The 27348-nt window shown below is 48.7% G+C and overlaps 1 protein-coding gene across 1 annotated transcript in view; it reads left to right on the top strand.

The window, feature by feature from the left end:
• Positions 1-1765: 1765 nt before the first annotated feature.
• Positions 1766-27348, top strand: part of LOC144590971 (sialic acid-binding Ig-like lectin 10) — a gene marked incomplete at its 5' end in the record, with an annotated part of 42986 nt that continues 17403 nt past the window's right edge. Inside the window, 5 exons of the mRNA XM_078395334.1 lie at positions 1766-2081; positions 2570-2851; positions 11048-11329; positions 18703-18984; positions 26316-26597. Coding sequence (XP_078251460.1) covers positions 1766-2081; positions 2570-2851; positions 11048-11329; positions 18703-18984; positions 26316-26597 — 1444 coding nt within the window. The remainder of the gene's footprint in view (positions 2082-2569; positions 2852-11047; positions 11330-18702; positions 18985-26315; positions 26598-27348) is intronic.

The following is a 27348-nucleotide window of genomic DNA, read 5'->3' as shown; positions in this document are numbered from 1 at the left end:
AAAAACAGAGCAAACAGAGATAAAATGTAGTCGGAGATAGGCTCGTCGAAGAACTGGGAAGGGGGAGGGATGGAGTGAGAGAGAATACAAGGGTTACTTGAAGTCAGAGAGGTCAATGTTCATACCACTGGGCTGTGAGCTGCCCAAGTGAAATATGAGGTGCTGTTCCTCCAATTTGCGTTTGGCCTCACTCTGACAATGGAGGAGGCCCAGGACAGAAAGGTCAGTATGAGAAGGGGAAATAGTGTTTAACAACCGGGAGATCAGGTAGGTTCAGGCGGACTGAGGGAAGATGTTCAGCGAAATGATCGGCCAGTCTATGTTTGGTCTCCTTACAGCCCTCAGTGGAGAATCCTGCCCCCATCTACCTGATCACAGGCCATCATGACATTACTGATCCCTGGCCTTTTCAACTTCCCCTGACCATTGTTCCTCCCTGTTCATGGATCATCCTTGTGAATGTCCATTTACTTGTGGGACTGGGATAGGGGTGCCAACTATAGCACTCCCAAATACGAGACAAGGAGACGTCACCGCCCCGCGCCGCTCGTGACCTCACTCAGCCAGCGGCCATGTGCTCACGCTCAACCAATGGCGGCCGCCCGGGGCGGGAGGGGGGTTGCTACGCAACCTCCGTTAGGGGGTGCCTGGGCCTCTGGGCCTACACTGTCCAGGCCTGCACTGTTCGGGCCTGCACTGTCCAGGCCTGCACTGTCCGGGCCTACACTGTCCGGGCCTACACTGTTCCTCGAGCCTAATACGGGGCAAGGGTAGTCTTGTATGGGAAAATCCAATTTAGCCCAAAATACGGGATGTCCCGACGTGGCGTGGCGTGTTAGGGGCGTGGCTGCGTTCTGCAGCTGCGGCTCACCGGCAGTCTCTCTGTCTTTTTTTGTACGTTTTGATCTATTTTTAACTCTGTATATGTGGGGGGTGGTGGGGGGTGGGGGAAACCTTTTTTTCCAATCTCCTCAACGGAGATGCGACCTTTATCGTGTCGTATCTCCGTTCGCGCTACGGCCTAACACCGTGGAGTTGGCGGCCTCCAGCTGGGATCGACCTTGAAGACTCCGGTCGCAGGGCCTGGACTTACCATCTCGGAGGCTTCGGCCGTGGGCCCTGCAAACCGCAACATCGGGAGCTCGCAGGTCCCTGGCTGGCGACCGGCTTTCGGGAGCTCCAGCCGTAGCAGCTTCGACCGCCCCGGAGCGCGAGGTTTGATTGCCCCGCTCGCAGGACCTTCATCGCCCTGCGTGGCCTGGCCCCGGCACTTTCCATCGCCCGGTGGGGGCTCAGGACCTTCATCGGCCTGCTCGGCTCGGCCCTGGGACTTTCCATCGCCCGGTGGGGGCTTCAAGAGTTGGGAGCCTCGATCACCTCGTGGCACCACGGGAGAAGAATGAGGAGGAGATAAGACTTTTTTTTGCCTTCCATCACAGTGAGGGTGTGCCTGGAGCAATCACTGTGATGGCTGTTTGTGTTAAAAATTGTAATTGTGTGTCTTGTGTTCTTTATTGTCTACTGCCGGACCCTGACGTGAGAGGACGCTGGCGCTATTTGTTCGCCGCTTCTCCGTCAGGACAGTTCGTTTGTTTATTTTTATGTCTTGACTGTTTTTGTAAAGCGTCTTTGAGCACTTGGAAAAGCGCTATAAAAAATAAATGTTTATTATTATTATTATTATTATTATTAATATGGGACAGTTGGCAACCCAAGACTGGGATTTCGATGTGAACCGATGCATCTAATGATATTTAACTAAAAGTATCCGTTTCTCTGTGTGTTAGATTTCGCAGATAAACCCACGATATTCCCCGCTAAAATGGTGGCAGGTCAGCCTGTGAACGTGACCTGCTCCTTCAACACCAAGTGTAATGGAACGACACCCAACTTAACCTGGGTCACCCCTGCTGATATACCATCGTCAGCCTCGCACAGCAAAACTCAGCGGGGTGACACGCTGACATATACTTCTGTTCTGTCCCTGACCCCAGCGCTCAAACATGACGGGCAAGACCTCACCTGCAAAGTCAGATACCCAACTGTCTCATCCAAGCAGAAACTCACACTGACTGTGCAATGTAAGTATGGAGATCGTTTATTGTGCAGGAACAGCAATCATCTATTCGCAGTGCTGGTACATAAGGTCAGGACCTTCATCGGCCTGCTCGGCTCGGCCCTGGGACTTTCCATCGCCCGGTGGGGGCTTGGGTTTTCTCCGAGATCTTCGGTTTCCTCCCACACTCGAAAGACGTGAAGGTTTGTAGGTTAATTGGCTTGGTAAATGTAAAAATTGTCCCTAGTTTGTGTAGGATAGTGGATAGGATATTGTGTAGGATATGCGGGGATCGCTGGTCGGCGCGGACTCGGTGGGCTGAAGGGCCTGTTTCCGCGCTGTATCTCGAAACTAAACAAAGAACTAGTGTGTGAACGGGTGAGCGATGGTCAGCGTGGACATGGTGGGCCGAAGAGCCCATTTCCGCGCTGTATCTCAAGTCTGAAGTCTTTCATAATCCAAGGATCATTGAAAGTGCCGCAAAACTGGTTGCTAAATTTTATCTTTTTGCAGATGCCCCCCAGAATCTCTCCATCACTTCCCCCAACAACATGAACAGTTCCGGGGTCAGTGTGAAGGAAGGAAACTCTGCAGCGTTCCACTGCTCCGTCCAGAGTTTACCAGCGTCTAACCTGACGTGGCGACATCTCGGTGTCACACTGAACACAACACGCTCCAGCAACGAGCTGTGGATGGAGTTCCCTCAGCTGGCACCGCGGGACGCTGGGGTCTATCAGTGTGTGGCACAGAATGAACACGGGACAACAGAGAGGGATGTGACCCTCACTGTAGAATGTGAGTACACACACTGACACAACTCTATAACGACAGATGGATTATTGGGCCATCACAGATGATGGAGTTACACACACACACACACACACACACGCACGCACACACACACACACACACACACACACACACACACACACACACACACACACCCCCCCCCCCCACACTCTCCCTCTCTCACACACACACACTCTCCCTCTCTCACACACACACACACACACACACACACACACACACACACACACACACGCACACACACACACCCCCCCCCCCCCCACACTCTCCCTCTCTCACACACACACACTCTCCCTCTCTCACACACACACACACACACACTCTCCCTCTCTCTAAACTCTAAGCAGAGTATTACCTGAATGGTGGCCAATTAGGAAAAGGGGAGATGCAACGTAACCTGGGTGTCATGGTGCATCAGTCATTGAAAGCAAGCGTGCAGGTGCAGCAGGCAGTGAAGAAAGCGAATGGTATGTTGGCATTCATAGCAAGAGGATTTGAGTATAGGAGCAGGGAGGTTCTGCTGCAGTTGTACAGGGCCTTGGTGAGACCGCACCTGGAGTATTGCGTACAGTTTTGGTCTCCTAATCTGAGGAAAGACATTCTTGCCATAGAGGGAGTACAGAGAAGGTTCGCCAGATTGATCCCTGGGATGGCGGGACTTTCATATGAAGAAAGACTGGATAGACTAGGCTTATACTCGCTGGAATTTAGAAGACTGAGGGGGGATCTTATAGAAACATATAAAATTCTTAAGGGGTTGGAGAGGCTAGATGCGGGAAGATTGTTCCCGATGTTGGGGAAGTCCAGAACCAGGGGTCACAGCTTGAGGATAAGGGGGAAGTCTTTTAGGACTGAGATGAGAAAACATTTCTTCACACAGAGAGTGGTGAGTCTGTGGAATTCTCTGCCAAAGAAGGTAGTTGAGGCCAGTTCATTGGCTATATTTAAGAGGGAGTTAGATGTGGCCCTTGTGGCTAAAGGGATCAGGGGGTATGGAGAGAAGGCAGGTACAGGTTACTGAGCTGGATGATCAGCCATGATCATATTGAATGGCGGTGCGTACAGGCTCGAAGGGCCGAATGGCCTACTCCTGCACCTATTTTCTATGTTTCTCACACACACACACACACACACACACAGACACACACACACACACACACACACACACACACACACACACACACACACACACACACACACACACACACACACACACACACACACCCACACTCTCCTCTCTCACACACACACACACACTCACCCTCTCACACACACTCTCTCACACACACACACTCTCCCTTTCTCTCACACACACTCACTCTCTCTGTCACATACAGACTCACTCTCACTTACACACTCTCACACTCACTCTCTCCCCCTCTCTCACATAGACACACACACACTTTCACACTCACTCACTCTCCCCCTCTCACACACACAAACTCATTCCCACACACTCTCACATACTCACTCACTCTCCCACACACAGTCTCACTCACTCACTCTCCCTCTCACACACACTCACACACACACATTCTCTCTGTCTCACACATGAACACATCACACACACATACTCACTCGAACACACACACCCTCTCTCTCACACACACACACTCTCACCCTCTCACACACACACTCTCCCTTTCTCTCTCACACACACTCACACACACACTCTCCCTTTCTCTCTCACACACACTCACACTCACACTTACACACTCTCCCCTTCTCTTGCACACACTCAATCTCTCTCACATACACACTCACTCACTCTCACTCACACACTCTCACACTCACTCACTCTCACTCACACACTCTCACACTCACTCACTCTCCCTCTCTCTCTCACACACACACACACACTGTCTCACTCACACTCTCTCTCACACACACACTCTCCCTCTCACACACACTCACACACACACACACACACACACACACACATTCTCTCTGTCTCACACACGAACACCATCACACACACATACTCACTCAAACACACACTCACCCTCTCACACACACACTCACTCACTCAAACACACATTCTTGCTCACACACACTCACACTCACACACACTCACTCAAAGGCACACACACTCACACACACTCACCCTCACACACACTCATTCAAACACACCACACACGCACACGCACACTCACCCTCTCACACACTCACCCTCTCTCACACACTCACTCACATACACACACACACTCTCTCACACACACACTCTCTCACTCACACACACTCACTCACACACTCCTACACTCACACACACTCTCACACACACTCTCACACACACACACTCTCACACACACTCACTCACACACATACACCCTCTCTCTCACACTCACTCACATACACACTCACTCTCCCTCTCTCTCACACACACACATTCTTAGTTTATAGATACACATCGCAGAAACAGACCCTTCCACCCACCGAGTCCGCTCAACCAGCGATCCCCGCACACTAACACCATCCCACACACGCTAGGGATAATTTTTACATTTACCAAACCAATTAACCTACAAACATGTACATCTTTGGAGTGTGAGAGGAAACTGAAGATCTCAGAGAAAACCCACGTAGGTTACGGGGAGAACGTACAGACAGCACCCGTGGTCAGGATCGAACCTGGGTCTCCGGCGCTGCCAACACTGTAAGGCAGCAACTCTACTGCTGCACCACTGTGCCGCCCCATGTTACCTGTCCAAATGGTTCTGAAATGTTGCGGTAGTCCCAGCCTCAACTACCTCCTCCGGCAGCTCATTCCGTACACCCACCACCCTCTGCGTGAAAAAAGTTACCCTTCAGGTTCCTATTAAATCTTCCCTTCCACTCTCATCTTAAATCTATGTCCTCCGGTCCTTGATTCACCTACTCTGGGCAAGAGGCTCTGTGCGTCTACCCGATCTATTCCTTTCATGATTTTGTACACCTCTATAAGATCTCCCCTCATCCTCCTGCGCTCCAGGGAATAGAATCCGAGCCTGTTCAACCTCTCCCTATTGTCTGAAGAAGGGCCTTGACCCGAAATGTCACCATTCCTTCTCTCCAGAGATGCTGCCTGTCCCGCTAAGTTACTCCAGCTTTTTGTGTCTACACGATTACAATAGTGCCGTCCACAGTGTACGCATACAAGATAAGGGAATAACGTTGAGTGCAAGAAAAAGCCAGTAAAGTCCGATCAAAGATAGTAAAATAGTAGTTCAGGACTGCTCTCTGGGTAGTGGTAGGATCATTCAGTTGCCTGTTAACAACTGGGAAAGAAACTGTCCCTGAATCTGGAGGTGTGCGTTTTCAAACTTCTGTACCTCTTGCCTGATGGGAGAGGGGAGAAGAGGGAGTGACCGGGGGTGAGACTGGTCCTTGATTATGCTGCTGGCCTTGCCAAGGCAGCGTGAGGTGTAGATGGAGTCAACCGGCCAACATGCCCCATCTACACAAGTCCCATCTGCCCGCGTTTGGCCCATATCCCTCCAAACCTGTCCTATCCATGTACCTGTCCAAATGTTCCTTAAACGTTGGGATAGTCCCAGACTCAACCACCTCCTCCGGCAGCTCGTTCCATACACCCACCACCCTCTGTGTGGGAAAAAGTAACCCATCAGGTTCCATTAAATCTTTTCACCTTCAGCCTCTGTCCTCTGGTCCTCAATTCCCCTACTCTGGGCAAGAATCTCTGTACGTCTACCCGATCAATTCCCACCATGATTTTGTACAGCTCTGTAAGATCACCCCTCATCCTCCTGCACTCCAAGGAATAGAATCCCAGCCTGCCCAGAAAGACTGGGCTTGTATTCACTGGAGTTTAGAAGGATGAGAGGGGATCTTATAGAGACGTATAAAATTATGAAAGGACTAGATGCAGGAAAAATGTTCCCAATGTTGGGGTCCAGAACCAGGGGCCACACACACAGTCTAAGAATAAAGGGGAGGCCATTTAAAACTGAGGTGAAAAGAAACCTTTTCACCCAAAGAGTTGTGAATTTGTGGAATTCTCTGCCACAGAGGGCAGTGGAGGCCAAATCACTGGATGGATTTAAGAGAGAGTTGGATAGAGCTCTGGGGTCTAGTGGAATCAAGGGATATGGGGAGAAGGCAGGCACGGGTTACTGATTGTGGACGATCAGCTGTGATCACAATGAATGGCGGTGCTGGCTCGAAGGGCCAAATGGCCTCCTGCACCTATTTTCTATGTTTCTATGCCCCAACCTCTCCCTGTAGCTCAGGCTTTCAATCCTGAAAGACAAGGGAAGGTGACGTTTCAGGTGAGGGACGTCTTTTATTTACTGTCGTCCTCATGATTATCATTGCCTGTATAGCTCGTTATCACCTACCCCAGAGCCAACAATGGACCATTGTGCGCTCCACATTTTACCTGATCAACGTTGCTTTCGCATATCTTTCATTCATTTGTGCCGTCTATATCTCTCGTTTCCCAGTCCCCGGCTCTCAGTTTGAAGAAGGGTCTCGACCCGAAACGCCACCTATTCCTTTTCTCCGGAGACCCTGACTGACCCGCTGGGTTACTCCAGCACTTTGTACCTGTCCACGTTCTCCAGAGACGCTGACTGACCCGCTGAGATACTCCAGCACTTTGTACCTGTCCACGTTCTCCAGAGACGCTGACTGACCCGCTGAGTTACTCCAGCATTTTGTACCTGTCCACGTTCTCCAGAGATGCTGACTGATCCGCTGAGTTACTCCAGCACTTTGTACCTGTCCACATTCTCCAGAGACGCTGACTGACCCGCTGAGTTACTCCAGCACTTTGTACCTGTCCACGTTCTCCAGAGACGCTGACTGACCCGTTGAGTTACTGCAGCACTTTGTACTCAGCCCATCTGGCCAATCGATCAAGATCCTGCTGCAATCTTTCACAAGATTGCAGTTCTGCCACATCCTGCTCCCTCTCTGTGATGCCTCCTGCTCTCCGATCTGACATTCATTGTTCTTTATCTCTCTACACCATCGTCTTTATCTCTCGTTTACCTTCTCCTTCACCAGTCTAAAGAAGGGCCTCGACCCGAAACGTCCTCTGGTCCTCGATTCCCCTACTCTGGGCAAGAGTTTAATACAGAGAAATGTGAGGTGTTGCATTTTGGGACGTCTAACAAGAGCAGGACTTACACAGTGAATGTTAGGCCTCTGGGGAGTGTTGTGGAGCAGAGGGATCTGGGAGTGCAGGTGCGTGGTTCCTTGAAGGTTGAGTTGCAGGCAGATAAGGTGGCCACAAAGGCTTTTGTCACATTGGCCTTCATCAATCAGAGTATTGAGTAGAGAAGTTGGCAGATCATGTTGCAGTTGTACAAGACGTTGGTGAGATCGCATTTAGAATATTGTGTAAAGTTCTGGGCACCATGTTGTAGGAAAGATATTGTCAAGCTTGAAAGGGTTCAGAGAATATTTACGAGGATGTTGCCAGCACTTGAGGGTGTGAGCTATAGGGAGTGGTTGAGTCGGCTGGGTCACTATTCCTTGGAGCGCAGATGAGGGGGGATCTTATAGAGGCATATAAGATCACGAGGGGAATAGATCACGTAGATGCACAGAGTCTCTTGCCGAGAGTAGGGGAATCGTGGACCAGAGGACATAGGAACAAGGTGAAGGGGAAAAGATTGAATAGGAATCTGAGGGGTGACTTTTTCATACAAAGGGTAGTTGGTGTATTGAACAAGCTGCCAGAGGATGTAGTTGAGGCAGGAACTATCCCAACGTTTAAGAAACAGTTGGACAGGTACATGGATAGGACAGGTTTGGAGGGATATGGGTCAATGCGGGCAGGTGGGACGAGTGCAGATGGGGCCTGTTGGCTGGTGTGGGCAAGTTGGGCAGAAGGGCCTGTTTCCAAACTATCACCCTATGACTCTAACTCTCGTCGGAAAGAGGAGGAGAACTTCCTCAAAGTAGACATTCCTTGCGGAGATTTCACAGTGGAGCAGATTAAATGTGTAGGAAGGAACTGCAGACGTGGTTTAAACCGAAGATAGACACAAAATGCTGGAGTAACTCAGCGGGTCGGGCAGCATCTCCGCAGAACATGAACAGGTACAAAGTGCCGGAGTAACTCAGCGGATCGGGCAGCATCTCTGGAGAGAAGGAATGGGTGACGTTTCGGGTCCAGACCCTTCGTCAGACTGGTTACATTTGTATTTCAATCGGGCCATTTACAGTGTATTGATACATAATAAGGGAATAACGTTTAGTGCACGGTAAAGCCAGCAAAGTCCAATCAAGGATAGTCCGAGGGTCACCAATGAGGTGGATAGTAGTTCAGGACCGCTCTCTGGTTGTGGTAGGATGGTTCAAAGTGTTCAAGGTTTATAGACACAAAGTGCTGGAGTAACTCAGCGGGTCAGGCAGATCTCTGGAGAACACGGATAGGTGCAAAGTGCTGGAGTAACTCAGCGGGTCAGACAGCATCTCTGGAGAACGTGGACAGGTACAAAGTGCTGGAGTAACTCAGCGGGTCAGACAGCATCTTTGGAGAACGTGGACAGGTACATAGTGCTGGAGTAACTCAGTGGGCCAGGCAGCATCTGTGGAGAGAAGGAATGGGTGACTTTTAGAAACATAAAAACATGGAAAATAGGTGCAGGAGGAGGCCATTTGGCACTTTGAGCCAGCACCGCCATTCATTGTGATCATGGCTGATCATCAACAATCAGTAACCTGTGTCTGCTTTCTCCCCATATGCCTTGATTCCACTAGCCCCTAGAGCTCTATCATAAGGGCCTGTCCCACTTAGGCGATTTTAAGGCGACTACCGGTGACTAGGCTGTCGCCGACAGTTCGCCAGGGTGTCGCGTGCATGATCGTGAGGAGTCTTCCAAGAATCGTAGTGGATCTGAGCGCGTCGCTGGGAAATCATCCAGAGTGAAATTTCTCGGCCACAGCTGGCTTGTCGCCAGGTACCGTTGCTTATTGCGGGCGCTGTCGCATGCTGTCCCCAGGTTTGCTAGTTTCTCCTAGATGCATTTAGAAGCACATAATATTAAAATCATTTCAAGTAAAGTTATTTCAAGATACCATAAAATGCTTGTGTTTAACCAATTTATTTACCGTCAGGACATTTGACAGGTAGATTGGAGGCGACAGTTTGACGGTCAGGTAAGCGTGGGAATTTTCGCAATGTTTATGGCTATCAGCGATCACATTTAAAGTAGGCTCCCAACCCAGATATGCAACCCAGAAACCAGATATGCATCTCTCGTACATTTTCAAAGAATGCTCACACACTTTTCACAAAAATCCATGTAACCACTTTTAAAATTAAATTTCTTAATACCTCCATTAGTAAACTGGAAGTCAATCCAGTTTATGCCTTGTCACCGTGAAGCTTGGTTTTTAAGTAACCCATACAAGATGTTATAGTTCAAAACTCTCAAATACCTACCGACTTGTCAGTGATTTCAGCGAAAATTAGGACGCCGGAGAAGCATTGACAGCGTGGGAATTTTGCGATGTTTCCAAAGACAGTGTAATCTCGACCTGACTCGGCATTGACGTGGTCATTGTCGTCGGGTAAAATAAAATTTTGGCGATCTGCTACGACTTTCACAGTCGCCTAAAAAATTGCCTATGTGGGACATGCCCTTAACTCTCTTTTAAATTCATCCAGTGAATTGGCCCCCACTGCCTTTTGTGGCAGAGAATTCCACAAATTTCTGGGTGAAGAAAGTTTTTTCTCACCTCAGTTTTAAATGGCCTTCCCTTTGTTCTTAGACTTTGTGGCCCCTGGTTCTGGACTCCCCCAACGTTGGGAACATTTTTCCTGCATCTAGCTTGTCCAGTCCTTTTATAATTTTATACGTCTCTATATGATACCTTCTCATCCTTCTAATTTCCAGTGAATACAAGCCTAGTCTTTCCAATCTTTCCTCATATGACAGTCCCGCCATCCCGGGGATTAACCTGGGGAACCTACGCTGCACTCCCTCAATAGCAAGAAAGGTCCTTCCTCAAATTAGGAGACCAAAACTGCGCCCAATACTCCAGATGTGGTCTCACCAGGGCCCTATAAAGGTCAAGACCCTTCTTCAGACTGGTTAATTTATTCACAAAATGCTGGAGTAACTCAGCAACTCAGACTGGTTACGTTCGTCCATCTTTTCTCTCCGTATTCTCCTGGTTGGCATGTGGAATTCTGCCGTGTTAACTCAAGTTTAAACCTTTGTTTGCCTTTAGACGCGCCGCAGAATCTCTCAATCACTTCCCCCAGCAACGTGAACAATTCCGGGGTCAGTGTAAAGGAAGGAAACTCTGCAGCATTCCTCTGTTCCGTCCAGAGTTTCCCAGTGTCCAACCTGACCTGGCGACATCTCGGTGTCACGCTGAACACAACACGTTCCAGCAACGAGCTGTGGATGGAGTTCCCTCAGCTGGCACTGCGGGACGCTGGGGTCTATCAGTGTGTGGCACAGAATGAACACGGGACAAGAGAGAGGGATGTGACCCTCACTGTAGAATGTGAGTACACACACACTGACACAACTCTATAACGACAGATGGATTATTGGGCCATCACAGATGATGGAGTTCAACACACACGCACGCACGCACGCACGCACGCACGCACGCACGCACACACACACACACACACGGCTGGGTCTAGAATGGCCTGCTCTCTCGTTGGTTCCTCGAAATGTTGGTTTAGAAAACCATCTCGCAAACATTCCAAGAAATCCTCTTCCTCAGCACCCCTGCCAGTTTGGTTCACACAATCTATATGTAGATTGAAGTCACCCATTATAACTGCTGCACCCTTAGTGCACGCATTTCTAATTTCCTGTTTGATGCCATCCCCAACCTCACTACTGCTGTTAGGTGGCTTGTACACAACTCCCATTAGCGTTTTCTGCCCCTTAGTGTTTCGCAGCTCTACCCATATCGATTCCACATCCTCCGAGCTAATGTCCTTCCTTTACATTGCCTTAATCTCCTCTCTAACCAGTAACGCTACCCCACCTCCTTTTCCTTTCTGTCTATCCCGCCTGAATATAGAATATCCCTGGATGTTGAGCTTCCAGCCTTGGTCACCCTGGAGCCATTGTCTCCGTAATCCCAACTATATCATAATCATTAATAACTATCTCCACATTTAATTCATCCACCTTATTCCGAATACTCCTTGCATTGAGACACAAAGCCTTCAGGCTTGTTTTTATAACACTCTTGTCCCTTGTATAATTATGTTGCAAAGTGGTCCTTTTTGATTTTTGCCCTGGATTTGTCTGCCTGCCACTTTTACTTTTCACCTTGTTACCTATTGTTTCTACCCTAACTTTATACCTCTCTGTCTCTCTGCTCCTGCTCCCATCCCCCTGCCACATTAGTTTAAATCCTCCCTGACAGCACTAGCAAACACTCCCCCTAGGACATTGGTTCCATTCCAGCTCAGGTGCAGACCGTCCTGTTTGTACTGGTCCCACCTCCCCCAGAACTGGTTCCAATGTCCTAGAAATTTGAATCCCTCCCCCTTGCACCATTTTTCTAGCCACGTATTCATCTGTAATATCCTCCTATTTCTACTCTGACCAGCACGTGGCACTGGTAGTAATCCAGAGATTATTACCTTTAGGGTCCTACTTTTAAGTTTATCGCCTAGCTCCTAAATTCACCTTGTAGGACCTCATCCCGCTGTTCACCCTCCCCCTCCAGAATGTTCTGCAGCCGGGCTGAGACATCCCTGACCATTGCACCAGGGAGGCAACATACCATCCTGGAGTCTCGTTTGCGACCGCCGAAACACATATCTATTCCCCTTACAATTGAATCCCCTATCACTATAGCCCTTCCACTCTTTTTCCTCCCCTCTTTTGCTGCAGAGCCACCCACGTGCCATGAACTTGGCTGCTGCTGCCTTCCCCTGATGAGCCATCTCCCCCAACAGTATCCAACATGGTATATTTGTTTAGGAGGGAGATGACTGCAGGGGACTCCTGCACTACCTTCTTAATGCTACGCTGGCTGGTGGCCACCCGTTCCCTTTTTGTCTGCTTAACCTTTACCTGTCGTGTGGCCAACTCACTGTACGTGCTATTCACGACTTTCTCAGCATCGTGGATGCTCCAGAATGAATCCAACCACAGCTCCAACCGTTCAATGCGGTCTACCATGAGCTGCAGCTGGACACATTTCCTGCACACGTAGTCATCAGGGACACCAACAATATCCCTGATCTCCCACATGCTACAGGATGAGCACTCCACGGGGCCGATCTCAGCTGACATGGCTTACCCTTTATTTAAATCAATCCCTTAAATTAAATCAAATCAAATCAGCACACTCCCTATTTAAAAACCGTGATCCTTTGAAGCTGTACCTTTAACTAAAAAACTAAAAAGAAAACCCAGAACCCTTAACTCAAAGTGCTATCAGAAAGCAGAAATACAAACCTGGGGTTACTCACCAATCAGCTGCTCCCTCCAGTCCGCGTTACTTTTTCAAGTGTGACGCGCTAATGGAACGTTGCAGAGTGGTACGTTCCCACCTCTCCAACGGCTCCTGGGCCTCTGTTAAACAAAAGCCTCGCGCTTGGTTTTAAACTCACCGCACGGACGCTGTACCAGTCGCTCCCACCTCTCCAACGGCTCCTAAGATCTCTCTTCATCCTCCTGCGCTCCAGGGAATAGAATCCGAGCCTGTTCAACCTCTCCCTATTGTCTGAAGAAGGGTCTCGACCCGAAATGTCACCATTCCTTCTCTCCAGAGATGCTGCCTGTCCCGCTAAGTTACTCCAGCTTTTTGTGTCTACACAATTACAATAGTGCCGTCCACAGTGTACGCATACAAGATAAGGGAATAACGTTGAGTGCAAGAAAAAGCCAGTAAAGTCCGATCAAAGATAGTAAAATAGTAGTTCAGGACTGCTCTCTGGGTAGTGGTAGGATCATTCAGTTGCCTGTTAACAACTGGGAAAGAAACTGTCCCTGAATCTGGAGGTGTGCGTTTTCAAACTTCTGTACCTCTTGCCTGATGGGAGAGGGGAGAAGAGGGAGTGACCGGGGGTGAGACTGGTCCTTGATTATGCTGCTGGCCTTGCCAAGGCAGCGTGAGGTGTAGATGGAGTCAACCGGCCAACATGCCCCATCTACACAAGTCCCATCTGCCCGCGTTTGGCCCATATCCCTCCAAACCTGTCCTATCCATGTACCTGTCCAAATGTTCCTTAAACGTTGGGATAGTCCCAGACTCAACCACCTCCTCCGGCAGCTCGTTCCATACACCCACCACCCTCTGTGTGGGAAAAAGTAACCCATCAGGTTCCATTAAATCTTTTCACCTTCAGCCTCTGTCCTCTGGTCCTCAATTCCCCTACTCTGGGCAAGAATCTCTGTACGTCTACCCGATCAATTCCCACCATGATTTTGTACAGCTCTGTAAGATCACCCCTCATTCTCCTGCACTCCAAGGAATAGAATCCCAGCCTGCCCAGAAAGACTGGGCTTGTATTCACTGGAGTTTAGAAGGATGAGAGGGGATCTTATAGAGACGTATAAAATTATGAAAGGACTAGATGCAGGAAAAATGTTCCCAATGTTGGGGTCCAGAACCAGGGGCCACACACACAGTCTAAGAATAAAGGGGAGGCCATTTAAAACTGAGGTGAAAAGAAACCTTTTCACCCAAAGAGTTGTGAATTTGTGGAATTCTCTGCCACAGAGGGCAGTGGAGGCCAAATCACTGGATGGATTTAAGAGAGAGTTGGATAGAGCTCTGGGGTCTAGTGGAATCAAGGGATATGGGGAGAAGGCAGGCACGGGTTACTGATTGTGGACGATCAGCTGTGATCACAATGAATGGCGGTGCTGGCTCGAAGGGCCAAATGGCCTCCTGCACCTATTTTCTATGTTTCTATGCCCCAACCTCTCCCTGTAGCTCAGGCTTTCAATCCTGAAAGACAAGGGAAGGTGACGTTTCAGGTGAGGGACGTCTTTTATTTACTGTCGTCCTCATGATTATCATTGCCTGTATAGCTCGTTATCACCTACCCCAGAGCCAACAATGGACCATTGTGCGCTTCACATTTTACCTGATCAACGTTGCTTTCGCATATCTTTCATTCATTTGTGCCGTCTATATCTCTCGTTTCCCAGTCCCCGGCTCTCAGTTTGAAGAAGGGTCTCGACCCGAAACGCCACCTATTCCTTTTCTCCGGAGACCCTGACTGACCCGCTGGGTTACTCCAGCACTTTGTACCTGTCCACGTTCTCCAGAGACGCTGACTGACCCGCTGAGATACTCCAGCACTTTGTACCTGTCCACGTTCTCCAGAGACGCTGACTGACCCGCTGAGTTACTCCAGCATTTTGTACCTGTCCACGTTCTCCAGAGATGCTGACTGATCCGCTGAGTTACTCCAGCACTTTGTACCTGTCCACATTCTCCAGAGACGCTGACTGACCCGCTGAGTTACTCCAGCACTTTGTACCTGTCCACGTTCTCCAGAGACGCTGACTGACCCGTTGAGTTACTGCAGCACTTTGTACTCAGCCCATCTGGCCAATCGATCAAGATCCTGCTGCAATCTTTCACAAGATTGCAGTTCTGCCACATCCTGCTCCCTCTCTGTGATGCCTCCTGCTCTCCGATCTGACATTCATTGTTCTTTATCTCTCTACACCATCGTCTTTATCTCTCGTTTACCTTCTCCCTCACCAGTCTAAAGAAGGGCCTCGACCCGAAACGTCCTCTGGTCCTCGATTCCCCTACTCTGGGCAAGAGTTTAATACAGAGAAATGTGAGGTGTTGCATTTTGGGACGTCTAACAAGAGCAGGACTTACACAGTGAATGTTAGGCCTCTGGGGAGTGTTGTGGAGCAGAGGGATCTGGGAGTGCAGGTGCGTGGTTCCTTGAAGGTTGAGTTGCAGGCAGATAAGGTGGCCACAAAGGCTTTTGTCACATTGGCCTTCATCAATCAGAGTATTGAGTAGAGAAGTTGGCAGATCATGTTGCAGTTGTACAAGACGTTGGTGAGATCGCATTTAGAATATTGTGTAAAGTTCTGGGCACCATGTTGTAGGAAAGATATTGTCAAGCTTGAAAGGGTTCAGAGAATATTTACGAGGATGTTGCCAGCACTTGAGGGTGTGAGCTATAGGGAGTGGTTGAGTCGGCTGGGTCACTATTCCTTGGAGCGCAGATGAGGGGGGATCTTATAGAGGCATATAAGATCACGAGGGGAATAGATCACGTAGATGCACAGAGTCTCTTGCCGAGAGTAGGGGAATCGTGGACCAGAGGACATAGGAACAAGGTGAAGGGGAAAAGATTGAATAGGAATCTGAGGGGTGACTTTTTCATACAAAGGGTAGTTGGTGTATTGAACAAGCTGCCAGAGGATGTAGTTGAGGCAGGAACTATCCCAACGTTTAAGAAACAGTTGGACAGGTACATGGATAGGACAGGTTTGGAGGGATATGGGTCAATGCGGGCAGGTGGGACGAGTGCAGATGGGGCCTGTTGGCTGTGTGGGCAAGTTGGGCAGAAGGGCCTGTTTCCAAACTATCACCCTATGACTCTAACTCTCGTCGGAAAGAGGAGGAGAACTTCCTCAAAGTAGACATTCCTTGCGGAGATTTCACAGTGGAGCAGATTAAATGTGTAGGAAGGAACTGCAGACGTGGTTTAAACCGAAGATAGACACAAAATGCTGGAGTAACTCAGCGGGTCGGGCAGCATCTCCGCAGAACATGAACAGGTACAAAGTGCCGGAGTAACTCAGCGGATCGGGCAGCATCTCTGGAGAGAAGGAATGGGTGACGTTTCGGGTCCAGACCCTTCGTCAGACTGGTTACATTTGTATTTCAATCGAGCCATTTACAGTGTATTGATACATAATAAGGGAATAACGTTTAGTGCACGGTAAAGCCAGCAAAGTCCAATCAAGGATAGTCCGAGGGTCACCAATGAGGTGGATAGTAGTTCAGGACCGCTCTCTGGTTGTGGTAGGATGGTTCAAAGTGTTCAAGGTTTATAGACACAAAGTGCTGGAGTAACTCAGCGGGTCAGGCAGATCTCTGGAGAACACGGATAGGTGCAAAGTGCTGGAGTAACTCAGCGGGTCAGACAGCATCTCTGGAGAACGTGGACAGGTACAAAGTGCTGGAGTAACTCAGCGGGTCAGACAGCATCTCTGGAGAACGTGGACAGGTACATAGTGCTGGAGTAACTCAGTGGGCCAGGCAGCATCTGTGGAGAGAAGGAATGGGTGACTTTTAGAAACATAAAAACATGGAAAATAGGTGCAGGAGGAGGCCATTTGGCACTTTGAGCCAGCACCGCCATTCATTGTGATCATGGCTGATCATCAACAATCAGTAACCTGTGCCTGCTTTCTCCCCATATGCCTTGATTCCACTAGCCCCTAGAGCTCTATCATAAGGGCCTGTCCCACTTAGGCGATTTTAAGGCGACTACCGGTGACTAGGCTGTCGCCGACAGTTCGCCAGGGTGTCGCGTGCATGATCGTGAGGAGTCTTCCAAGAATCGTAGTGGATCTGAGCGCGTCGCTGGGAAATCATCCAGAGTGAAATTTCTCGGCCACAGCTGGCTTGTCGCCAGGTACCGTTGCTTATTGCGGGCGCTGTCGCATGCTGTCCCCAGGTTTGCTAGTTTCTCCTAGATGCATTTAGAAGCACATAATATTAAAATCATTTCAAGTAAAGTTATTTCAAGATACCATAAAATGCTTGTGTTTAACCAATTTATTTACCGTCAGGACATTTGACAGGTAGATTGGAGGCGACAGTTTGACGGTCAGGTAAGCGTGGGAATTTTCGCAATGTTTATGGCTATCAGCGATCACATTTAAAGTAGGCTCCCAACCCAGATATGCAACCCAGAAACCAGATATGCATCTCTCGTACATTTTCAAAGAATGCTCACACACTTTTCACAAAAATCCATGTAACCACTTTTAAAATTAAATTTCTTAATACCTCCATTAGTAAACTGGAAGTCAATCCAGTTTATGCCTTGTCACCGTGAAGCTTGGTTTTTAAGTAACCCATACAAGATGTTATAGTTCAAAACTCTCAAATACCTACCGACTTGTCAGTGATTTCAGCGAAAATTAGGACGCCGGAGAAGCATTGACAGCGTGGGAATTTTGCGATGTTTCCAAAGACAGTGTAATCTCGACCTGACTCGGCATTGACGTGGTCATTGTCGTCGGGTAAAATAAAATTTTGGCGATCTGCTACGACTTTCACAGTCGCCTAAAAAATTGCCTATGTGGGACATGCCCTTAACTCTCTTTTAAATTCATCCAGTGAATTGGCCCCCACTGCCTTTTGTGGCAGAGAATTCCACAAATTTCTGGGTGAAGAAAGTTTTTTCTCACCTCAGTTTTAAATGGCCTTCCCTTTGTTCTTAGACTTTGTGGCCCCTGGTTCTGGACTCCCCCAACGTTGGGAACATTTTTCCTGCATCTAGCTTGTCCAGTCCTTTTATAATTTTATACGTCTCTATATGATACCTTCTCATCCTTCTAATTTCCAGTGAATACAAGCCTAGTCTTTCCAATCTTTCCTCATATGACAGTCCCGCCATCCCGGGGATTAACCTGGGGAACCTACGCTGCACTCCCTCAATAGCAAGAAAGGTCCTTCCTCAAATTAGGAGACCAAAACTGCGCCCAATACTCCAGATGTGGTCTCACCAGGGCCCTATAAAGGTCAAGACCCTTCATCAGACTGGTTAATTTATTCACAAAATGCTGGAGTAACTCAGCAACTCAGACTGGTTACGTTCGTCCATCTTTTCTCTCCGTATTCTCCTGGTTGGCATGTGGAATTCTGCCGTGTTAACTCAAGTTTAAACCTTTGTTTGCCTTTAGACGCGCCGCAGAATCTCTCAATCACTTCCCCCAGCAACGTGAACAATTCCGGGGTCAGTGTAAAGGAAGGAAACTCTGCAGCATTCCTCTGTTCCGTCCAGAGTTTCCCAGCGTCCAACCTGACCTGGCGACATCTCGGTGTCACGCTGAACACAACACGTTCCAGCAACGAGCTGTGGATGGAGTTCCCTCAGCTGGCACTGCGGGACGCTGGGGTCTATCAGTGTGTGGCACAGAATGAACACGGGACAAGAGAGAGGGATGTGACCCTCACTGTAGAATGTGAGTACACACACACTGACACAACTCTATAACGACAGATGGATTATTGGGCCATCACAGATGATGGAGTTCAACACACACGCACGCACGCACGCACGCACGCACGCACGCACGCACGCACGCACGCACGCACACACACACACACACGGCTGGGTCTAGAATGGCCTGCTCTCTCGTTGGTTCCTCGAAATGTTGGTTTAGAAAACCATCTCGCAAACATTCCAAGAAATCCTCTTCCTCAGCACCCCTGCCAGTTTGGTTCACACAATCTATATGTAGATTGAAGTCACCCATTATAACTGCTGCACCCTTAGTGCACGCATTTCTAATTTCCTGTTTGATGCCATCCCCAACCTCACTACTGCTGTTAGGTGGCTTGTACACAACTCCCATTAGCGTTTTCTGCCCCTTAGTGTTTCGCAGCTCTACCCATATCGATTCCACATCCTCCGAGCTAATGTCCTTCCTTTACATTGCCTTAATCTCCTCTCCAACCAGTAACGCTACCCCACCTCCTTTTCCTTTCTGTCTATCCCGCCTGAATATAGAATATCCCTGGATGTTGAGCTTCCAGCCTTGGTCACCCTGGAGCCATTGTCTCCGTAATCCCAACTATATCATAATCATTAATAACTATCTCCACATTTAATTCATCCACCTTATTCCGAATACTCCTTGCATTGAGACACAAAGCCTTCAGGCTTGTTTTTATAACACTCTTGTCCCTTATATAATTATGTTGCAAAGTGGTCCTTTTTGATTTTTGCCCTGGATTTGTCTGCCTGCCACTTTTACTTTTCACCTTGTTACCTATTGCTTCTACCCTAACTTTATACCTCTCTGTCTCTCTGCTCCTGCTCCCATCCCCCTGCCACATTAGTTTAAATCCTCCCTGACAGCACTAGCAAACACTCCCCCTAGGACATTGGTTCCATTCCAGCTCAGGTGCAGACCGTCCTGTTTGTACTGGTCCCACCTCCCCCAGAACTGGTTCCAATGTCCTAGAAATTTGAATCCCTCCCCCTTGCACCATTTTTCTAGCCACGTATTCATCTGTAATATCCTCCTATTTCTACTCTGACCAGCACGTGGCACTGGTAGTAATCCAGAGATTATTACCTTTAGGGTCCTACTTTTAAGTTTATCGCCTAGCTCCTAAATTCACCTTGTAGGACCTCATCCCGCTGTTCACCCTCCCCCTCCAGAATGTTCTGCAGCCGGGCTGAGACATCCCTGACCATTGCACCAGGGAGGCAACATACCATCCTGGAGTCTCGTTTGCGACCGCCGAAACACATATCTATTCCCCTTACAATTGAATCCCCTATCACTATAGCCCTTCCACTCTTTTTCCTCCCCTCTTTTGCTGCAGAGCCACCCACGTGCCATGAACTTGGCTGCTGCTGCCTTCCCCTGATGAGCCATCTCCCCCAACAGTATCCAACATGGTATATTTGTTTAGGAGGGAGATGACCGCAGGGGACTCCTGCACTACCTTCTTAATGCTACGCTGGCTAGTGGCCACCCGTTCCCTTTTTGTCTGCTTAACCTTTACCTGTCGTGTGGCCAACTCACTGTACGTGCTATTCACGACTTTCTCAGCATCGTGGATGCTCCAGAATGAATCCAACCACAGCTCCAACCGTTCAATGCGGTCTACCATGAGCTGCAGCTGGACACATTTCCTGCACACGTAGTCATCAGGGACACCAACAATATCCCTGATCTCCCACATGCTACAGGATGAGCACTCCACGGGGCCGATCTCAGCTGACATGGCTTACCCTTTATGTTAAATCAATCCCTTAAATTAAATCAAATCAAATCAGCACACTCCCTATTTAAAAACCGTGATCCTTTTAAGCTGTACCTTTAACTAAAAAACTAAAAAGAAAACCCAGAACCCTTAACTCAAAGTGCTATCAGAAAGCAGAAATACAAACCTGGGGTTACTCACCAATCAGCTGCTCCCTCCAGTCCGCGTTACTTTTTCAAGTGTGACGCGCTAATGGAACGTTGCAGAGTGGTACGTTCCCACCTCTCCAACGGCTCCTGGGCCTCTGTTAAACAAAAGCCTCGCGCTTGGTTTTAAACTCACCGCACGGACGCTGTACCAGTCGCTCCCACCTCTCCAACGGCTCCTAAGATCTCTCTTCATCCTCCTGCGCTCCAGGGAATAGAATCCGAGCCTGTTCAACCTCTCCCTATTGTCTGAAGAAGGGTCTCGACCCGAAATGTCACCATTCCTTCTCTCCAGAGATGCTGCCTGTCCCGCTAAGTTACTCCAGCTTTTTGTGTCTACACAATTACAATAGTGCCGTCCACAGTGTACGCATACAAGATAAGGGAATAACGTTGAGTGCAAGAAAAAGCCAGTAAAGTCCGATCAAAGATAGTAAAATAGTAGTTCAGGACTGCTCTCTGGGTAGTGGTAGGATCATTCAGTTGCCTGTTAACAACTGGGAAAGAAACTGTCCCTGAATCTGGAGGTGTGCGTTTTCAAACTTCTGTACCTCTTGCCTGATGGGAGAGGGGAGAAGAGGGAGTGACCGGGGGTGAGACTGGTCCTTGATTATGCTGCTGGCCTTGCCAAGGCAGCGTGAGGTGTAGATGGAGTCAACCGGCCAACATGCCCCATCTACACAAGTCCCATCTGCCCGCGTTTGGCCCATATCCCTCCAAACCTGTCCTATCCATGTACCTGTCCAAATGTTCCTTAAACGTTGGGATAGTCCCAGACTCAACCACCTCCTCCGGCAGCTCGTTCCATACACCCACCACCCTCTGTGTGGGAAAAAGTAACCCATCAGGTTCCATTAAATCTTTTCACCTTCAGCCTCTGTCCTCTGGTCCTCAATTCCCCTACTCTGGGCAAGAATCTCTGTACGTCTACCCGATCAATTCCCACCATGATTTTGTACAGCTCTGTAAGATCACCCCTCATCCTCCTGCACTCCAAGGAATAGAATCCCAGCCTGCCCAGAAAGACTGGGCTTGTATTCACTGGAGTTTAGAAGGATGAGAGGGGATCTTATAGAGACGTATAAAATTATGAAAGGACTAGATGCAGGAAAAATGTTCCCAATGTTGGGGTCCAGAACCAGGGGCCACACACACAGTCTAAGAATAAAGGGGAGGCCATTTAAAACTGAGGTGAAAAGAAACCTTTTCACCCAAAGAGTTGTGAATTTGTGGAATTCTCTGCCACAGAGGGCAGTGGAGGCCAAATCACTGGATGGATTTAAGAGAGAGTTGGATAGAGCTCTGGGGTCTAGTGGAATCAAGGGATATGGGGAGAAGGCAGGCACGGGTTACTGATTGTGGACGATCAGCTGTGATCACAATGAATGGCGGTGCTGGCTCGAAGGGCCAAATGGCCTCCTGCACCTATTTTCTATGTTTCTATGCCCCAACCTCTCCCTGTAGCTCAGGCTTTCAATCCTGAAAGACAAGGGAAGGTGACGTTTCAGGTGAGGGACGTCTTTTATTTACTGTCGTCCTCATGATTATCATTGCCTGTATAGCTCGTTATCACCTACCCCAGAGCCAACAATGGACCATTGTGCGCTCCACATTTTACCTGATCAACGTTGCTTTCGCATATCTTTCATTCATTTGTGCCGTCTATATCTCTCGTTTCCCACTCCCCGGCTCTCAGTTTGAAGAAGGGTCTCGACCCGAAACGCCACCTATTCCTTTTCTCCGGAGACCCTGACTGACCCGCTGGGTTACTCCAGCACTTTGTACCTGTCCACGTTCTCCAGAGACGCTGACTGACCCGCTGGGTTATTCCAGCACTTTGTACCTGTCCACGTTCTCCAGAGACGCTGACTGACCCGCTGAGTTACTCCAGCATTTTGTACCTGTCCACGTTCTCCAGAGATGCTGACTGATCCGCTGAGTTACTCCAGCACTTTGTACCTGTCCACATTCTCCAGAGACGCTGACTGACCCGCTGAGTTACTCCAGCACTTTGTACCTGTCCACGTTCTCCAGAGACGCTGACTGACCCGTTGAGTTACTGCAGCACTTTGTACTCAGCCCATCTGGCCAATCGATCAAGATCCTGCTGCAATCTTTCACAAGATTGCAGTTCTGCCACATCCTGCTCCCTCTCTGTGATGCCTCCTGCTCTCCGATCTGACATTCATTGTTCTTTATCTCTCTACACCATCGTCTTTATCTCTCGTTTATCTTCTCCCCCACCAGTCTAAAGAAGGGCCTCGACCCGAAACGTCCTCTGGTCCTCGATTCCCCTACTCTGGGCAAGAGTTTAATACAGAGAAATGTGAGGTGTTGCATTTTGGGACGTCTAACAAGAGCAGGACTTACACAATGAATGTTAGGCCTCTGGGGAGTGTTGTGGAGCAGAGGGATCTAGGAGTGCAGGTGCATGGTTCCTTGAAGGTTGAGTTGCAGGTAGATAAGGTGGTCACAAAGGCTTTTGTCACATTGGCCTCCATCAGTCAGAGTATCGAGTAGAGAAGTTGGCAGATCATGTTGCAGTTGTACAAGACGTTGGTGAGATCGCATTTAGAATATTGTGTAAAGTTCTGGGCACCATGTTGTAGGAAAGATATTGTCAAGCTTGAAAGGGTTCAGAGAATATTTACGAGGATGTTGCCAGGACTAGAAGGTGTGAGCTATAGGGAGTGGTTGAGTCGGCTGGGTCACTATTCCTTGGAGCGCAGGAGGATGAGGGGGGATCTTATAGAGGCATATAAGATCACGAGGGGAATAGATCGGGTAGATGCACAGAGTCTCTTGCCGAGAGTAGGGGAATCGTGGACCAGAGGACATAGATACAAGGTGAAGGGGAAAAGATTTAATAGGAATCTGAGGGGTGACTTTTTCATACAAAGGGTAGTTGGTGTATTGAACAAGCTGCCAGAGGAGGTAGTTGAGGCAGGGACTATCCCAACGTTTAAGAAACAGTTGGACAGGTACATGGATAGGACAGGTTTGGAGGGATATGGGTCAATGCGGGCAGGTGGAACGAGTGCAGATGGGGCCTGTTGGCTGGTGTGGGCAAGTTGGGCAGAAGGGCCTGTTTCCAAACCATCACCCTATGACTCTAACTCTCGTCGGAAAGAGGAGGAGAACTTCCTCAAAGTAGACATACCTTGCGGAGATTTCACAGTGGAGCAGATTAAATGTGTAGGAAGGAACTGCAGACGTGGTTTAAACCGAAGATAGACACAAAATGCTGGAGTAACTCAGCGGGTCGGGCAGCATCTCCGCAGAACATGAACAGGTACAAAGTGCCGGAGTAACTCAGCGGATCGGGCAGCATCTCTGGAGAGAAGGAATGGGTGACGTTTCGGGTCCAGACCCTTCGTCAGACTGGTTACATTTGTATTTCAATCGAGCCATTTACAGTGTATTGATACATAATAAGGGAATAACGTTTAGTGCAAGGTAAAGCCAGCAAAGTCCAATCAAGGATAGTCCGAGGGTCACCAATGAGGTGGATAGTAGTTCAGGACCGCTCTCTGGTTGTGGTAGGATGGTTCAAAGTGTTCAAGGTTTATAGACACAAAGTGCTGGAGTAACTCAGCGGGTCAGGCAGCATCTCTGGGGAATGTGGACAGGTACAAAGTGCTGGAGTAACTCAGCGGGTCAGGCAGATCTCTGGAGAACACGGATAGGTGCAAAGTGCTGGAGTAACTCAGCGGGTCAGACAGCATCTTTGGAGAACGTGGACAGGTACATAGTGCTGGAGTAACTCAGTGGGCCAGGGAGCATCTGTGGAGAGAAGGAATGGGTGACTTTTAGAAACATGGAAAATAGGTGCAGGAGGAGGCCATTTGGCACTTTGAGCCAGCACCGCCATTCATTGTGATCATGGCTGATCATCAACAATCAGTAACCTGTGCCTGCTTTCTCCCCATATGCCTTGATTCCACTAGCCCCTAGAGCTCTATTGTAAGGGCCTGTCCCACTTAGGCAATTTTAAGGCGACTGCCGGTGACTAGGCTGTCGCCGACAGTTCGCCAGGGTGTCGCGTGCATGATCGTGAAGAGTCTTCCAAGAATCGTAGTGGATCTCAGCGCGTCGCTGGGAAATCATCCAGAGTGAAATTTCTCGGCCACAGCTGGCTTGCCGCCAGGTACCGTTGCTTATTGCGGGCGCTGTCGCATGCTGTCCCCAGGTTTGCTAGTTTCTCCTAGATGCATTTAGAAGCACATAATATTAAAATCATTTCAAGTAAAGTCATTTCAAGATACCATAAAATACTTGTGTTTAACCAATTTATTTACTGTCAGGACATTTGACAGGCAGATTGGAGGCGACAGTTTCACGGTCAGGTAAACGTGGGAATTTTCGCAATGTTTATGGCCATCAGCGATCACATTTAAAGTAGGCTCCCAACCCAGATATGCAACCCAGAAACCAGATATGCATCTCCCGTACATTTTCAAAGAATGCTCACACACTTTTCACAAAAATCCATGTAACCACTGTTAAAATTAAATTTCTTAATACCTCCATTAGTAAACTGGAAGTCAATCCAGTTTATGCCTTGTCACCGTGAAGCTTGGTTTTTAAGTAACCCATACAAGATGTTATAGTTGAAAACTCTCAAGTACTTACCGACTTGTCAGTGATTTCAGCGACAATTAGGACGCCGGAGAAGCACTAACAGCGTGGGAATTTCGCGATGTTTCCAAAGACAGTGTAATCTCGACCTGACTCGGCATTGTCGTGGTCATTGTCGGGTAAAATAAAATTTTGCCGATCTGCTACGACTTTGACAATCGCCTAAAAAATTCCCTAAGTGGGACAGGCCCTTAACTCTCTTTTAAATTCATTCTGTGAATTGGCCTCCACTGCCTTCTGTGGCAGAGAATTCCACAAATTTCTGGGTGAAGAAAGTTTTTTCTCGCCTCAGTTTTAAATGGCCACCCCTTTGTTCTTAGACTTTGTGGCCCCCGGTTCTGGACTCCCCCAACATTGGGAACATTTTTCCTGCATCTAGCTTGTCCAGTCCTTTTATAATTTTATACGTCTCTATATGATACCTTCTCATCCTTCTAAATTCCAGTGAATACAAGCCTAGTCTTTCTAATCTTTCCTCATATGACAGTCCCGCCATCCCGGGGATTAACCTGGGGAACCTACGCTGCACTCCCTCAATAGCAAGAAAGGTCCTTCCTCAAATTAGGAGACCAAAACTGCGCACAATACTCCAGATGTGGTCTCACCAGGGCCCTATAAAGGCCAAGACCCTTCTTCAGACTTCGTACTTCATCTTTTCTCTCCGTATTCTCCTGGTTGGCATGTGGAATTCTGCCGTGTTAACTCAAGTTTAAACCTTTGTTTGCCTTTAGACGCGCCGCAGAATATCTCCATCACTTCCCCCAGCAACGTGAACAATTCCGGGGTCAGTGTAAAGGAAGGAAACTCTGCAGCGATCCTCTGTTCCGTCCAGAGTTTCCCAGCGTCCAACCTGACGTGGCGACATCACGGTGTCACGCTGAGCACAACACGTTCCAGCAACGAGCTGTGGTTGAAAATCCTTCGGGTGACACAGCGGGACGCTGGGAGCTATCAGTGTGTGGCGGAGAATGAATACGGGAAAGAGGAGGGGACTGTGACCCTCGTTGTAGAATGTGAGTTGACACACGGTCATGTCTCTCTGAACATCAATGAGAAGTCAGTGGAATATATCATGTATTGCAGGGACATTATTGTACATCTGCCTCTCTCCCACACTCTCTCTCCTCTTGTAACGTAGAAACATAGAAAACAGGTGCAGGAGGAGGCCATTTGGCCCTTTGAGCCAGCACCGCCATTCATTGTGATCGCGGCTGATCGTCCACAATCAGTAACCCGTGCCTGCCTTCTCCCCATATCCCTTGATTCCGCTAGCCCCTGGAGCTCTATCTAACTCTCTTTTAAATTCATCCAGTGAATCGGCCTCCACTGCCCTCTGTGGCAGAGAATCCCACACATTCACAGCTCTCCAAGTAGAAATGTTTCTTCTCACCTCCATTATAAACGGCCTCCCCTTTATTCTTAGACCGTGTGTGGCCCCTGGTTCTGGACTCCCCCAACATTGCGAATATTTTTTCCGGCATCTAGCTTGTCCAGTCCTTTTACAATTTTATACGTCTCTATAAGATCCCCTCTCATCCTTCTGAACTCCAGTGAATACAAGCCCAGTCTTTCCAATCTTTCCTCGTACGACAATAGACAATAAGTGCAGGAGGAGGCCATTCGGTCCTTCGAGCGAGCACCACCATTCACCATGATCATGGCTGATCATTCACAATCAGTACCCTGTTCCTGCCTTCTCCCCATACCCCCTGACTCCGCTATCATTAAGAGCTCTAACTCGCTCTTGAAAGCATCCAGAGAATT

Source organism: Rhinoraja longicauda, unplaced genomic scaffold (assembly GCF_053455715.1).
Source record: "Rhinoraja longicauda isolate Sanriku21f unplaced genomic scaffold, sRhiLon1.1 Scf000439, whole genome shotgun sequence".
Taxonomy (NCBI): Eukaryota; Metazoa; Chordata; class Chondrichthyes; order Rajiformes; family Arhynchobatidae; genus Rhinoraja; species Rhinoraja longicauda.
The sequence above is the reverse complement of the archived record's forward strand: the minus strand, read 5'-3'. Positions and strand labels throughout refer to the sequence as shown.